The sequence below is a fragment of the Scleropages formosus genome, chromosome 7, assembly GCF_900964775.1.
Source record: "Scleropages formosus chromosome 7, fSclFor1.1, whole genome shotgun sequence".
Classification (NCBI taxonomy): domain Eukaryota; kingdom Metazoa; phylum Chordata; class Actinopteri; order Osteoglossiformes; family Osteoglossidae; genus Scleropages; species Scleropages formosus.
This window is the reverse complement of record NC_041812.1, coordinates 435,553-449,345: the sequence shown is the minus strand read 5'-3', so window position 1 is coordinate 449,345 and position 13,793 is coordinate 435,553. Positions and strand designations below refer to the sequence as shown.

Sequence of the window (13,793 nt, the reverse complement as noted above, 5' to 3'; positions counted from 1 at the left end):
TTTGTGGGAGCAGAGAGTAACATGAAAACACAGTAAATTAAGTCAACACCGACCCTGTACCCTGGTGAACGCGGTCCTTCCGTGCACATCCAGCCCGTGTCCACACGAGGAACAGGCGGCTCTCCGCAGAGTCACGATGGAAACGGTCCAGTGACGCAAACCTGGAGGAGGGGAAAGCTTGGCGTTCGTTTGGTCCCGGTCGCTGTTTCTGTTCGACCGGCAGCTCATTCGCTGGACGTAGCGCACAGGTTCCCTCACCGAAACCTCCAGCAGATGATGGGAGCAACGCTGGACCCCAGCTTCTTGCATCCAACTCGGCTTGGCTGCCTGCGGCGTAGGGCCTGGTGCCATCCTCACCGTACCACGGTATTACCTTCAGAACTCGACTGGGCGACGAATGAGCTTCGCAGCAGGACAAAACAGTGACGCTTTGTCGTTCTGCATGAGGAGTAAACGTGGAAAGACAACACTGTGTGGCCACCAGCTAACAGATGTTGAAATGGACAGGAAAGTGTCTTTCTACAGCGACAAGATTTACTGCAGGGTTGCGCTGTAAATGCTGACCTATTGGAGAATGTCGCCCCTCTAGCGCAAGGCAAGAGAAGTAAAGGACACAAAAGTATCCAGACCGGTTTGCCGCAGGTGTCAGCTTTTCAAAATGCTTTTTAATGGATGAAGAAAAAGCAAAAATGTTAGGTTATGGAGTGTTTTTTTTTTTTTTTTTTTTTTTTTTTTAAAAAAAAAAAGGCACAACAGCAGTGTGGACTAACTGACACAGGTAATGTGAGTGTCAACATGTACATTATCCTTAGCCCAGTATTTTACATACTTTAACAGTATTTGGTGAACTAGAGCCCCTCCTCCCCTTACTGATTTTACTAAAGTAAAAAGTACCAGTCCGTGTTTCGCGGCCCTCGGCACACACTGACACACTGCTAAGAGGAAATGCCACATTCCACATGAACTGTGACGGGGTGGAGTGCGGAAACGCTCAGGCCGCACTGGGCTCGGGCCTGGTGCTGAGAAATTCATGACACCATAAAAAATTCAATATTAGTACAGGGAGAAAAATGCAAGAAATTAACATTAACGTTATTACCTCCTGTTCAGTGACCAGTCAAAGCACCGGAGTGTTACGGCAGCGTGCGTGCCGACTGTCAGAGCAGCACGATGGAAAGGAACATCTCAGCTTCCAATTCTTCTGAAATTTCACAACAGCTGTCATTCCTTTCATAGTTTCCCAAATAAAGGATCAACGTACGGGACTGGACTGGACTGGAAACGCAACAGAGCACTTGATGGTGCACGCACACGCAGGGAGGAACCTCTCTCTCATCAGCTCTACATCCACAATTTTCCACGAGCTCAAGAGAAGGTGATATGGAAAATAAAACAGAAAAACCACCATAGTGGGGAAAAAAGAAATCATTCTTTCAAAAAACATTTGAGATGTAACTTAAATGATCAAAGCACTCTCCCGCACTTAGTAAAATTCATTAAGAGATTTTGGCGAGTTCCTCTCTCGCCGCTAAACTGTCGCTCTAAAGGGTGTCGGTGCCGCACTACAACGCCTCCCTCACCACAGCTGCGAGTGACGCCACCTGCCACTAGGAGGCGCTCTGCTGCGGTGCCTGGACCAGCTGGGAGATGCGATCTGCAAGCTGCAGGCAGTGAAGGACACGCTTCCGCTCCGCCTGCAGAGCCTCGGTAGCCACCTGCCCCAGGAGCTTGCGGCCGAAGATGCGGAGGTCCTGGGCAAAGAGGCCCACGGGGTCCCGCGGCACTGCCGGCAGCTGGTCCACCCGACCCGAGTCGAAGCGCAAGTCGATGGTCTTGTTGCGCCGCAGGCCAGGGCCGCGCTCCTCGATCCAGGTGAGCGACCTGCGGGGAAACAAGTGGGTGAAAGCAGCGAGGAAGGCGGCACGTCCTGGTCCTCCCGCGGTACGTCAAATGCTTCCCTTGTAGTTTTTCTTTTAGGCCGACGTCGCGTCGGGGAAAAGTGCTCGACGAACGCGCGGAAACGTACGGAAGTCGCCCAAGTCCCTAGGAACTTGCGGCAGACTGTTGACGCTGCCCTGCTCCTCTAAGCGGCGGGGACTTCTGTCTCCAGGTGGACAGGTGGGAAGAGCCACTGCCCTTGAAGGGCCCACCAAATGACCGGGTTCAAATCCCACCTCCTGCCTTAATTCCTGGCGTCGGACACAACGACAGAATTAATTTGCGGAGCAGAGTGACACGCATGAAGAGGCAACGCAGTCGCAGACGTACCGGTCAGTAACCCTGAGTTACAGACTGACCAAATGGACACAGGTTCACATGGGGGCCCTGAATGCTCAAGCTTACAGGACACAGACGCCCGTACTTTCACCGTCGTCACTTCTCGTTCGTAGGAAAGCGGCCCGAGCCAAGGGCAGGTTGTTTCCTCTTCGCCGCCGAGGTGCTTTAAGTGTCCACCGCCGCACTCCTCGTGAAACGCAGCGACTCGGACAAGAGGAAACTCCATCGCGCGCGACGGAGCTGTCGCTTCGAGTGCCGCGGGCGGAGAACTCGTACCTGCGGTCCTGGGTGAGCAGGTGGGCTGTGAGCTTCGTGTACTTCTTCTCGGGTTCCTCCGTCAGCTTCGCACCCGTCACGCTGAGCTCGCCGAACAGGTCCACCAGCCAGGTGAGGCGGGAGATCCCACTGAACGCCAGGGACCCGAAGCCCGGAGCCACGGGTCCAGCTGCGGGAGAAGCAGAGCAGAGGGCTGCGCTGCAGCTCAGAAAGCCGTTTGTGGGCCAAAGGGCCTGAGCTGCAGGGTCCCAGAGCTGCTCACCTGTGAAATGAAGGCTTCCCTCCTGGAGGCTCTTCCCACACACCTCCTTCTTCAGCTGCCTGTAGTCAGCGGCAAGAAGCTCAATGTGCTCCACGTGCAGCACCTTCCCTGCGGCACGGAGACACGCGGCGCCACTCACGTTACAAGGGCGCAGGATGCTCAAGCTCAAATCTTGCTGAGCACTTTCTACGCCAAGACGACACATCAACACAAAGATGCGTTTGCTAACTCCTCTGACAAGATCTCGGCTACAAGTTTCAAATGACCGTCACACCCCACACGAGGGGAAACGAGAGTCCATCTGCCAAAGATGGGACGAAGTCGCGAGGATCTACATCTTGGGAGCCACACACAGGTGACCCTGAGCCACATCACGTCACCCCTTAAAGCGCAGTCCAGGTCACTCGGCATCACCGCAAAATCTCCTCCGGAGCGGCTCACCCTTCTCGTCAGCCAATCGGAAGAGCTCCACAGCAGCGGCGTAGGACAGGGCCATGGGGTACTCCACACACACGTGCTTCCCGGCCTCCAGGAACTTCCTGTTTGTTAGCGAAATGAATGAAATAAGTGGTGCGCCGCAGACCGGTTGGAGAAGAGCGCACAGAAACATCACGGGGACGAAGCAATGGAGCCGCCAGGTCTGCCGGGTTCACCGACAGCCGGCTCATTAAATACCACTTTGGCGAAAATCGGTCACAGCAGTCAGGCTTACGGGGAAAGGAAACATTTGCGTGGAGAGCTGGAGGAGAACTTCCTGAAACCAAAAGCAATTACCAAGACATAAGAGCCACAAGAGACCGAGGCTGCAGCTGAGAACGTAGATTTTGGGTTTTAGTGGCGGGGCCTTCGTTGAGCGGACAGCGAGTGCGAGATGAATCCTCAGCAGTCAAGGAGGAGTAACTGTCCCAGTGAAGGAGGGAACCTGGTGTTCAGCAGGATAATTAGCCCCAAAACAGCTGACAGTGAATCATGAAAATGTTCATAAAACCTCATTAAAACGGCCCCGAAATAACCATCCATTTGTTACACGGCGGCTCCTGTGATCTGTGCCGGCTGGAGCGCGACGAACGGCAACACATCATTAATCCTGCTTCACCCTCGCAATGCAGCTGAAAGCACGTGGCTTTTTGTTACCAGGTTCGAAATAAGGCAAAGGAAAAGCACACACACACATCCTAGGGAGAGAAATTAGGCAGAGTGTGAACATCTGATGATGAAGGCACCTGCCATCGCCCTTGCAGGCTTCCTCAATGACACACATTTGCTCCAAAAAAAAAAAAAAAAAAAAAAAAGGTAGTTTATGCTATCTTCTTGAAAACAAAAGCAACTCGGGGGGGGCACCACTCTACAGGTGTGCAGTAGGTCGGCACCCTTCGGAAAACGAGTGCTTGGGGGTTGGTTCATTAGTTAACGACGACTAAGCTGCTCTACCAAACAAAGTAGGAAGCGGAGCTCAGTGACAATGATGTAAAAACAGAGTAACTGAGCAAGAAATGGGACCGAAAGCTCACTGCTCTAGTACACCGTGCCGCTTACCTCAAGGGCCTCCAAGGTCAGCGCTTCGTACACTTTTTACACCACTTCCATGGCAGCTGCGGAGACCCTGCACACTATATACTGCGCACGTCAAAAGGAGGAAAAAGTAAAATGTCCGGGGGGGGGGGGGGGGGGAGCTACTCAGTCCTCCTTCCGACACACCTGACCAGCTCCGAACAGAAACCGTACCGCAATTCTATCGCACCGTGCTGTACGAGCGAGGGCCGCCATACCTGACGTAGTCCTCGTGCGACGAGTTCTCCGTGCTCACGATGGCCGCATGGATGTCCTCCCTGCTCAAGGCCTCATCCAGAGGGATCTGCGTCACCCCTTGCTGCTCCTGCAGGTTCCTCCTGCGTGAAACAGGATGAATCACGGCATCCCGCACCTCTGGGTTAGGGCTGCAGTTCGGACTGAACGTCACGGAATGTCAAAGACGCACGCACGCACGCACGCAGGTCCCAAAAAGAGCACGGTGACTCTCACTCTGGTGCATTTACATGCATATTTATGACACTTTTCTCCAAAGTAACTTACCATGTTAGTCTACCTACAAGTACTGACCCATTTATACAGCTGGGTAATTTTACCAGAGCAATTTAGGGTCAGTACCTCGCTCAAGGCTACGACGGCTGGAGGTGGGATTTGAACCTACGACCTTTGGGAACAGTTCTAACCCCATGCTAGTCGCCATCCCAACTGGCGATGATCAGCAAGACCGACGCAGAGCAACCGGCAAGCTGGGAAGTGGCGCCAGCTCATTTCCTGCCGAAACGTCTCGACTTCTCAGACCACGGTTCTCCTCGCCGGGACACTGGGAGCCGCCATCAACCGTGACTCGACGAGCAGCTGCTCTAGTAACAGTACAGCACGCAGGTGTCACTGGCACCGTCCCACACCCGGGGCCACATTTCCCCCAAAGAAGGTGCAGACAAAGACGGTAAAGTAAACCTCGACCGTCCCGCAGGCCCACAAACAGAAACAGAACCCCCCTAACCGCACCCCATCCCCTCCCCCCCAACACCGCTCACGCAACCGGGACCGATTCGACGTTTGTGCTGCAGCCGAGCCCGGTCGTATCATCGGGTTCCGGCTGTAAAAAGTGTGCGGTCGCTCACCTGGACACAAATCCTTTAATGCTCATCTTCTCGGCCGGGCTGGAGGGCAGCGGCGAAAGCAGGTCCCTGATCCGAACCTGTCCCGCGATACCGAGGCCTGCGACCACTACGCCAAACATGGTCTTTCCTGGGGGATCAAGTCAGACAGTGCATCACTGTAGAGAGGTTCGTGTGGGGGGCGGGCACGCACGCACGCACATTCGTACACACACACACACACACACACACACACACACACACACACACACACACGCAGTGACAAACTATCGCTACTCAGCCCAGGACCTCAATGTTGTCGTAAGAGAGCATTTTATTTACTCATTTTTATTTACGACTTTTGCCCAGTGACTCGCAAGGTCCAGTCTGTACAGGAGACACTTGCGCCGATTCGCCCTTTTCAGAGCATCACTTTGGGACAGGAACCTTCATCAGGGACACAACTGCACACATAAGCAGGGCTTCAAACTTGCAACCTTTCAGCTCAAAATTAATTTTTCCCTCAAGGCCTCAGAACTTCTCTCTTTCCTATGGAATTGAGGAAGGTCCAGCTCTGTCCCACGAGCAGCGGAGGTGAAGAAAGCGACCGAACAACATATCCCCTGCGTGGGCGTTTTGGGAGCGAGCCCCGCCCTACGTAGCCCGTGTTCCCGAACAGCCGAGCGCTGCGGTCCTGGAAGAAACGCAGCTCAACGTCGTATCAGTTGTGTTGTTAACATGCCCTGTACCGCCTGCCTGTGGTGTGTGTCTGTCTGATAAGAGCATCACGCTTTCAGGAGGTTCCACGAGAGATACGGCCAAGACGACACAACCAGGCCGAGCCCCGAGTTTGTAACAGAAAACATGATAAAAATGTTGTCACTAGACACCCTGCAGTGTTTCGGCACAGACAGCAAAGAGTATGAAATTTACGTTTACTCAGACGCTTTTCTCCAAAGTAACTCCCAATGACCTCTATGAAGTGTTATAAGCCCACACACCTTATGCACCGTGGTGACTTACACTGCTAGATGCACTATTTACACTGGGTCACTCATCCACACATCAGTGGAACACACACACACACACACACACACACACTCTCTCTCTCTGTCACTCACACACTACGGGAAATCTGAACAGCATGTCTTTGAAGTGTGGGAGGAAACCAGAGCACCCGGAGGAAACCCACACAGACACAGGGAGAACATGCAAACTCCACACAGCAATATGGGCAGAAAAATGAAAAGATCAACGATCCGTTTGCATGACCGCTGTCGTGCAACTAGGGATGGACCCGACTGACAGGACGCGCGAGAGCCACGCAAGCACAGAGGCGGAAAATGCGTCACTGTTCCTGGAGAACTTCCGGAAAAGCAAGACGGGGAGAAAGGCGGTGCCGACTGCTGTGGAACGGTGAGAAACCATGACTGTCGTAGCCATGAATGCGGGACGAGGGCGTGATGATTGTGCAACGACAGAATTGAGACACGGTATCTGTGCACGCACGCACACGGAGTTCTGCAAAACGCTCACAGGGAAGAGCGACAATGAGGACATTTCTCTGGTGAGAGACTTTGAGGACAACAATGTGGTTTGGACATCGTGTTGTTGGCAACAGCACCAGCTTGCCAAGAAGATCAACCGCGACTCAAAGTGGACACACTGCACTAGTGACCAGGAGGCACTGACTGCAAGAGAACGAACCCCCACTTAAGAGCTGTTAATGTGACCAACTTCCTGTTGTCCAGACATGTGAGTCACAGACATTTCGGAGTCTGAGGAAAGCAGATGAGAGCCGAGAAGCTACTGCTTCACTCTTAGGACAGCTGGCAAACCCTAGAGAGACACAACTTCGCACCGGGGTACGCGCTTTTCTGAAGGACTACCTGCACCCCAAAGCTACGCCGCAGACACAAAGCAGTCGCACGTCTCTGACGTCCTGCCGACACGCTCGGCGAGACACGCGCATCTTCGACACAAACGGATTCAAGAGGAAGGTCAAACTGCGGCAGGGCAGAAGCAGGCATGGATATGCGAGCCATTTCCCACAGCTTGCTCCCTGAGACGGACAGCGTGCGTAGAGAGAACTGTGGACGCACACGTGTCCAAACTCAGCAGTGGACTCTTATTTCGGTGAGACTGAAACCAGGTCAGCTAAACTGGATTGGGCCAGGAACCCTTTCGCTGCGACCGAAAGCAGCGGGAGCAGCAGGCGGCGCCACGTCGTGCCGGACGGGTCTTCGCACCGTTGCCCGAAGACAAAAGAGACGTGGAGAAAAGCGAGAGCGTAGTTCCGGTGGGATGCGGAGAAGGAAGGAAGGAAGGAAAAGGCCGAGTCGGGGAAAGAGGTACGCGGTCAACTTTACGCTTCGGATGTAGCGAGCAGGGTGAAGGGGCCTTCTCACCCGTGAGCCCAGCGAAAAGCAGGAAGAGAGTCGGTGCGGAGAAGAGCCCGATTACAGCCGCGAGCGCAGCGGCCCCAGGACCGTCCAGACGCACGAAGGACTACCAAATAACGTCTTCGTACATCAAGGCACTCGGTGAATCCCACTGTTTTTTCGCGCTCTTTTTCCACCCGGGCGCTTGGCGTACCGTCCATCCGCGCTCGCCCTCCGGCGAGGTTCTCCAAACCACGACGTCCTCGTCATCCTTCCCGTCCGAGTTCAAACGCGAGTACGAGGCGCAGGGGACCGGAGAGGGGGCGGCTCGCCAGGGGTCACGGGGTCCCGACGTGTCCGACTGGAGCATCTTCCTCAGACTGGGCGTCACCTCAGCCCGGGAAGGGAAGGGAAGGGAAGTACGAGCCGGAGTCCAGAAGGTTCTGCAGGCCCAGGAGGCTTGCGCCCTAAGGACTGAATGCGTCGCATGATTTCTGCGCTCTGCACGGATGGATGGCCGGCCAGGTCCAAGTTGCCAAGACAAGTGCGTCTCTCTCCTGTTCACAAGGAATGGATTTTGCAGATCGCTGTGGTCTGGAGCGGGACACAGTAAAACGTGGTAGAGGTCGCCAGAAGCGATCATTGCCCCACCTAACAGGAACAAGCAAGACGAGCCTGCCTGCCTGCCTGCCTGCCTGCCTGCCCCTCTCTCTCTCTAGCAGGGGACAGGTTCGAAATCCACCTCCCTCGAGGCTCTTGAACAAACACGTACTGAGCCCGAATCGCTCCAGTAAATTACCGGGTAAATAATAAAAAGTTTCTAACTGTGGTAATAATAACTGTGTAACCAAGCCAAGTCGCGTCAGATGAGGTGAATCTGTTGTTCGCCGGACCGGAGACACTGAGTCACAGGAAGGACTGAGAGAAAGAAGCAGAAGGGCGACGGACGGGTCTGACGGGGGAGAAGAGAGAGAAGAGAAGGAGGAGAAGAAGAAAGAAAGTTGGTGCCGAAACGAAAGGAAAGAAGAGGCGCGTCACCGGCGTCGTCAGGCGGCTCCTCGCGCCAGAACCGCGACACTTTGTCCCTCCCGCCCTCCGTTCACTCACCGAACGCGACCGCCCCCCCTCGTCTCTCTGCCTTCTTCTCCAACTGCTCCTCGAGTCGTGCCGCGCGCACTGACGTTACTGACGCCGCTGCGGCAACTTTCGTAACTCGCCGGAGGGGAGCGTGTCCCCGTGACGTCATCTCCTCTCACGCACGCGCCGAACGAATATACACATAATGTACATACAGCGCTATAGCGCTATATCCAGAGCAGCTGCTGCCCGGTTCCTCATGCAAAGTGCTCACATAACGGCCGATGCGTAACACTCGGTTCTTGTAACGCTTCTAAATCCAGAGTCGGCCAAAGGAACGTGAACACATGTTGTCAATAAAGTTTTGTCGTTTTGTAGGGAAGATGGCGGCCCCCATGTTTTTTTTTTTTTTTTCTTCTTTTCTTTCGGCGGCCCAGTTCTTTGCTGTGACGCTTCGGGTGCGTCGCGCATCCGTTGTCTGTTTTCGGTAAGTCATCACACTGTACATGAATTTCTTTATGATTTCACTCTTGGCAAAATGAAATTCAGCGATTCGTTTTAATAAACTAACTAAGCGGTCGTCACGTGCGTGGTGCTGGGCACTTCTGCGCGTCCGTCCGGGATAATAAATAAGTATTTCTATCTTAACTCACGACGTGTGACATACAATACAATACAATACAATACAATACCAGTACAGTACAGTACAGTACACTACACACTCGCACCGTCACACGCGGCGCTACTCATCATTCCCGTCTCAGCTTGCTGCTGGAAGCCAGGTTTTTCTGCGCAGGAGCCGGAGGCAGAGCGCGCGCGTCGCGTCGCCGTCGCCGCGTCTCGCGGCGGGACGCGTCGCTGAGCTGCACCGGCTGACAGCACAGTAAACACACTGTACGACAAAGGGAGTACAAAACACACACACCATGGCATAGTGCTGCTCGCTGTGTTTATACACACGTCGATATTCGTCGCTCTGTGAACTAACACACACACACACACACACGATGATTTCGGGCGACACAAAGAGAGAAGAAAGCAAGAAAGATGATGATGTTTGTAACAAACGTCGCCGTGGTTTATAGGACAAAGTCGAGCCACTTCTACACGGAATTGCGGGCTGCGACCCAGCTGCTGCCTTCAGGCCCGCAGGTTGTGGGTTCGAATCCCACCTCCTGATGCGGTGCCCTTGAGCAGGGTGCCAACGTCACGTGGCGAGTTGCGGGGACCGGGCCCTGCTCCCGCTCTCCCGACCCGTGCATCCGGTCGTTATTACGGCTGCGGTGACGTTATTCGCGGCTCCATCGTTACTGCTCCGCGGAAACGTCCGTGATACAAAATAGCTCGACGCGTTTCTCTCACACATTGATTCTTGGGAGTTTCGCCTTTTTTGCCGTTTGCTGGTTCCCGGCGTGGCCCAGCGCGGCCCAGCGCAGCGAGTGCAGCGAACGCAGAAGAGAAATGGTTTTTTTACTACGAGCCGACCGTACCTTCGGCGCTCCTTCGGGCCTCTTCGTTCGAAGCCACCCGTCGCGTCCCGCGTAACTCGAGCTTCGAGCGCCAACGAGGGCGAAGCCGCGTCATCTTTCATCTCGTGTACTACGCAGTCTACGGCCGCTTTTCCTCGAATCGTCACCATCTGCAACCGGAACCAGACTCGTGAGGCTCATCAAGGCACGAAAATGTGAAAGAATGAGAAAGTTCGAGTTGCGACCTGCTCTTTGGTCTCCCCTCTTTTCAAGGCACGCAGTTGGCGCAAAGAGTGCGTTGAGTAAGTGCGGTGTCGCGTACAAGTTGCGTTCGCCTCCGCCCGGACGGTTTGCGTGCGTCGCTCGCAGGGCGAAATGACGGTGCCTCTGAGGAGCCTCCAGCAGATGGCCATCTTCATCACCGTGGCGACGGGAGGGGGCTGCGCCACGATGTACTACCTGATGCAAAGTAAGTCCCCCGTGGGCCGGAAAGCGTCTCCCGAGGGCACTCATGCTTTCGACCGCTTCTGTGGGAAGCAGCGGAACCGACGCTCATCGCGTTGCTTTCAGTCGTCCGGGGCTCAGTAGTCGGACTGCGCCTCGTTTACTCGTCACGTTTGTGCCCTTTTGTGCTTGAAGGCCCAGCAAGTGCTACTTGTGTTTTGTGTGCTGCATCGTGTACACATGTAATGTCCCCATTTCAGTAGTACACGCTGCTGTACTTGCACAGCAGATAACAGCACGGAGAAGTCCTGCTCACATCTGGAGACAACCCAGGTCGTGTGGTCCATGTGTCTTCTTCCAGAGAATTTTTCCCGCTCCGATTACTACCGCGTGGCTCTTGAGCACCTGAAGCGCCATTCTGGGGCCATGGAAAGCCTGGGGGCTCCGCCACTGAAGGTCTACAACATCCATCTGACGGACGGACACAACCGCGTGAGCCCTGCCCGAGCTCAGGTCGGCCCCCGGCCCCCGGCCCCCACGCTCTTCCTGCCGCCGTTCCGTGGGGTAGCGGAGCTCCTGCTGGACTCGGTGTTAGCGGTGCTTCTGTTCCTGTGTGTTTCAGATAAAAATCCCTGTGTCTGGAACTAAATCGGCAGGATACCTCTACACATCGTCAAGCAAGGACACCCTCTTGAACAGGTGGGAGGTTTTGCAGTGTCGGTAAGAGGTGACGGTGAAAAAGAAAAGGTGCTCTGCGTACCGGGCACGCTGGAAGCACAAGCCGATCGTCCGTTAGCGTGCAGATGTCACACTGCTGCCAAAGGCCTTCGCTTACGAGCATCACGTTGGTCGTAATCGTGGCGCTTGGGCAGATCGTGTTACACACGTGCACGGTCTGAAACCGCTCGTCCAGAGTGGGGTTGCAGCGAAGTGGAGCCTAACCTGGCAACACAGGGCGCAAGGCTGGAGGGGGAGGGGACGCACCCAGGACGGGATGCCAGCCCGTCACAAGGCACCCCAAGCGGGACCCGGCCAAAGATCCTCGAGGATCGTGATATAGAAAGAAGCAATTCCAGACTAGTGTCCAGTGTGAATGTTGGCTGAGGCACACAGAGTAACGTGTGACTGAAACCAGTTTACACGGTGCAGTGCTGTAGCTCAGTCCCAGTACCGTACTTTGCTCCAGGCTACTGCAGCTTGACATCTAGCAGGAGCTGAAATGACAGCCTGCCTCCGTGCAGTCGTTTGTTAGCCTCATGTATGATCTGCACTGCTGGATACGCACCGTTGTTCTGACGTCTCCGTTTGGCCCAGGTGGTGTCTCCAAGAAGCTGTTCTGCTGCTCAGGGATGGCCGCCGGATCGATGTCCTCAGCAGCAGCTCAGATGAACCAGACGATGCTGGAGACCAAGATGGAAATTTGTGACGCGAGCAAAGACGACTGGTCACCAAGCAGCTCGCCGCGGGTCTCGGCCGTACTGATCCATCGAACAGGAGGATCTTCCCCAAACCGGGCATCGCCTCAGCCTGAGAAGACCCACCCAGGACAAGCTGTGGAAGCAACGAGTGAAGTCCAGACGGTTCTATGAGAACACGAGGCTCGTCTGAATGGGTTTTCGGTTGAGATTATTTCAGCTGTCCACATGAGCGCTTCCTGCCCAAATATAAAAAAAGATTAGAGAAATTATTTTGCAGGAGACTGAATGAACTTTTTCTCCTGTTACATCAACCACCACTAATGGGGGAGGTGGGGATCGGCATGAGGACCGAGAAAAGACCAGTCTGAGATCACGGTCATGTCTGCTCAACGTATTGACACATTTATTTATTCAATTACATACAGTCATTTGAGGAATAGTGTTGATTATTTTAATGAGAAATATTCCTATTTCTGTAATTTACAAATACAGCACAAAAAAGTCAACATACTGCACCTGAGAGCATCGCGAGAAACGTTTCCTAATGAAGAAAAACAGGACAAGGGAATTTCAACGTTACACCATCGGCAGGTGCATCTCAGCATCGCAAACCTCGCAGAACTCAGTGCGAGTTCATCGATCAATCAATCAGTAAAATCACACATACAGGAGATGGTGTGAAACAGAAAGCCCCACTTTAATGTACAGCTCCTGGTTTTTGGTCACTTCGATGGTCTCTTAAAGGTCCGTCATCACCAAATCCTTATGTTGTCAATTGACCGAACTGTCAGAGAAATGTGGAAACTTGAAAAGCCTTCATCCAAGGCGATTTAAAACTTACCTGACAAACATGATCACTTGTTGAGGAGAAAAAAAAATAAACTACTGTTGTTTTACATGTGTTGGAATAAATACAGAAATGCAACATGTACATGCAGTTCATTCAGTGACTCGCAGGAGCAAAGTAATCATGAATGATGCCATGTGGGCTCTTCTTTACCGCTACTCTACTGCATGTACAGCTACAGCGATACCTAGAGCATCGTCCCCTACGAGAACTTCAAGGTGTTGATGCAACTGGCAGCCGCTTTCAATTTTAACACTCAGTGGTGTAACAGCATGCAAAATAATCCAATAACATAACTGTAATGCAACAGTAATAATATTTAATAGGGAATCGCAATGAAACAATTTTAATGTGAGCGTGAAGCACAATGGGAATGACCCTCTGTGTCTGAACATTTATCTCCACTTTCACTCGTATGGGTGGGTGACCCAGTGTAAGTAGTGTATCTAGCAGTGTAAGTCACCGTGGTGAATAAGGTGTGTGGGCTCATAACACTACATAGAGTTCATCGGAAGTCGCTTTGGACAAAAGCGTCTGATAAAAAAGAAGTAAACTTCCAAGATGCAACAGGTTTTTAGTTTCACTTTTAGTTTTACATTTTATGTCCACATGAAGGTTCTTTCAGTCACAATTAGCTTTGCAGTTTTAGAAAGAAATATGAAACATCTCATGGTCCTTAATTAAGTGGAGCAACTGGAGATTCCTGTTTTCC

At 53.2% G+C, this 13,793-nt stretch overlaps 2 protein-coding genes across 4 annotated transcripts; one reads left to right on the top strand and one right to left on the bottom strand.

The window, feature by feature from the left end:
* Positions 1–711: 711 nt before the first annotated feature.
* blvra (biliverdin reductase A) lies at positions 712–10,639 on the bottom strand. 3 transcript variants are annotated; one of them, XM_018751507.2, is made up of 7 exons: positions 9,632–10,639; positions 5,470–5,596; positions 4,585–4,704; positions 3,257–3,354; positions 2,816–2,923; positions 2,554–2,722; positions 712–1,881 (listed from the first exon to the last, which is right to left on the bottom strand). In XM_018751507.2, the coding sequence occupies exons 1-7, from the start codon at positions 9,834–9,836 to the stop codon at positions 1,608–1,610; spliced, it is 1,101 nt and encodes a 366-aa protein (XP_018607023.2). In that variant the 5' UTR covers positions 9,837–10,639; the 3' UTR covers positions 712–1,607. The 3 variants fall into 3 exon arrangements, with proteins under 3 accessions (XP_018607023.2, XP_018607024.2, XP_029109259.1); XM_018751508.2 differs by lacking the exon at positions 9,632–10,639 and adding an exon at positions 8,934–9,079; XM_029253426.1 differs by having other exon boundaries at positions 1,799–2,189; positions 2,363–2,722.
* Positions 9,326–13,163, top strand: coa1 (cytochrome C oxidase assembly factor 1). Its single transcript, XM_018751509.2, has 5 exons — positions 9,326–9,390; positions 10,646–10,841; positions 11,178–11,329; positions 11,439–11,515; positions 12,131–13,163. Exons 2-5 carry the CDS (start codon positions 10,748–10,750, stop codon positions 12,240–12,242), a joined length of 435 nt encoding a protein of 144 aa, XP_018607025.2. The 5' UTR covers positions 9,326–9,390; positions 10,646–10,747; the 3' UTR covers positions 12,243–13,163.
* Positions 13,164–13,793: the final 630 nt, after the last annotated feature.

What these genes read in the sequence shown, in the direction of transcription:
- coa1 (XM_018751509.2), top strand. Translation starts at nt 10,748, where the DNA reads ATGACGGTGCCTCTGAGGAGCCTCCAGCAGATGGCCATCTTCATCACC. An exon ending in GATGTACTACCTGATGCAAA is followed by an intron (nt 10,842 to 11,177) that starts GTAAGTCCCCCG and finishes GTCTTCTTCCAG; the next exon opens with AGAATTTTTCCCGCTCCGAT. An exon ending in AAGGACACCCTCTTGAACAG is followed by an intron (nt 11,516 to 12,130) that starts GTGGGAGGTTTT and finishes CGTTTGGCCCAG; the next exon opens with GTGGTGTCTCCAAGAAGCTG.
- blvra (XM_018751507.2), bottom strand. Translation starts at nt 9,836, where the DNA reads ATGCCATGGTGTGTGTGTTTTGTACTCCCTTTGTCGTACAGTGTGTTT. An exon ending in GAGTAGCGCCGCGTGTGACG is followed by an intron (nt 5,597 to 9,631) that starts GTGCGAGTGTGT and finishes TTGATCCCCCAG; the next exon opens with GAAAGACCATGTTTGGCGTA. An exon ending in GGGAAGCCTTCATTTCACAG is followed by an intron (nt 2,723 to 2,815) that starts GTGAGCAGCTCT and finishes CTTCTCCCGCAG; the next exon opens with CTGGACCCGTGGCTCCGGGC.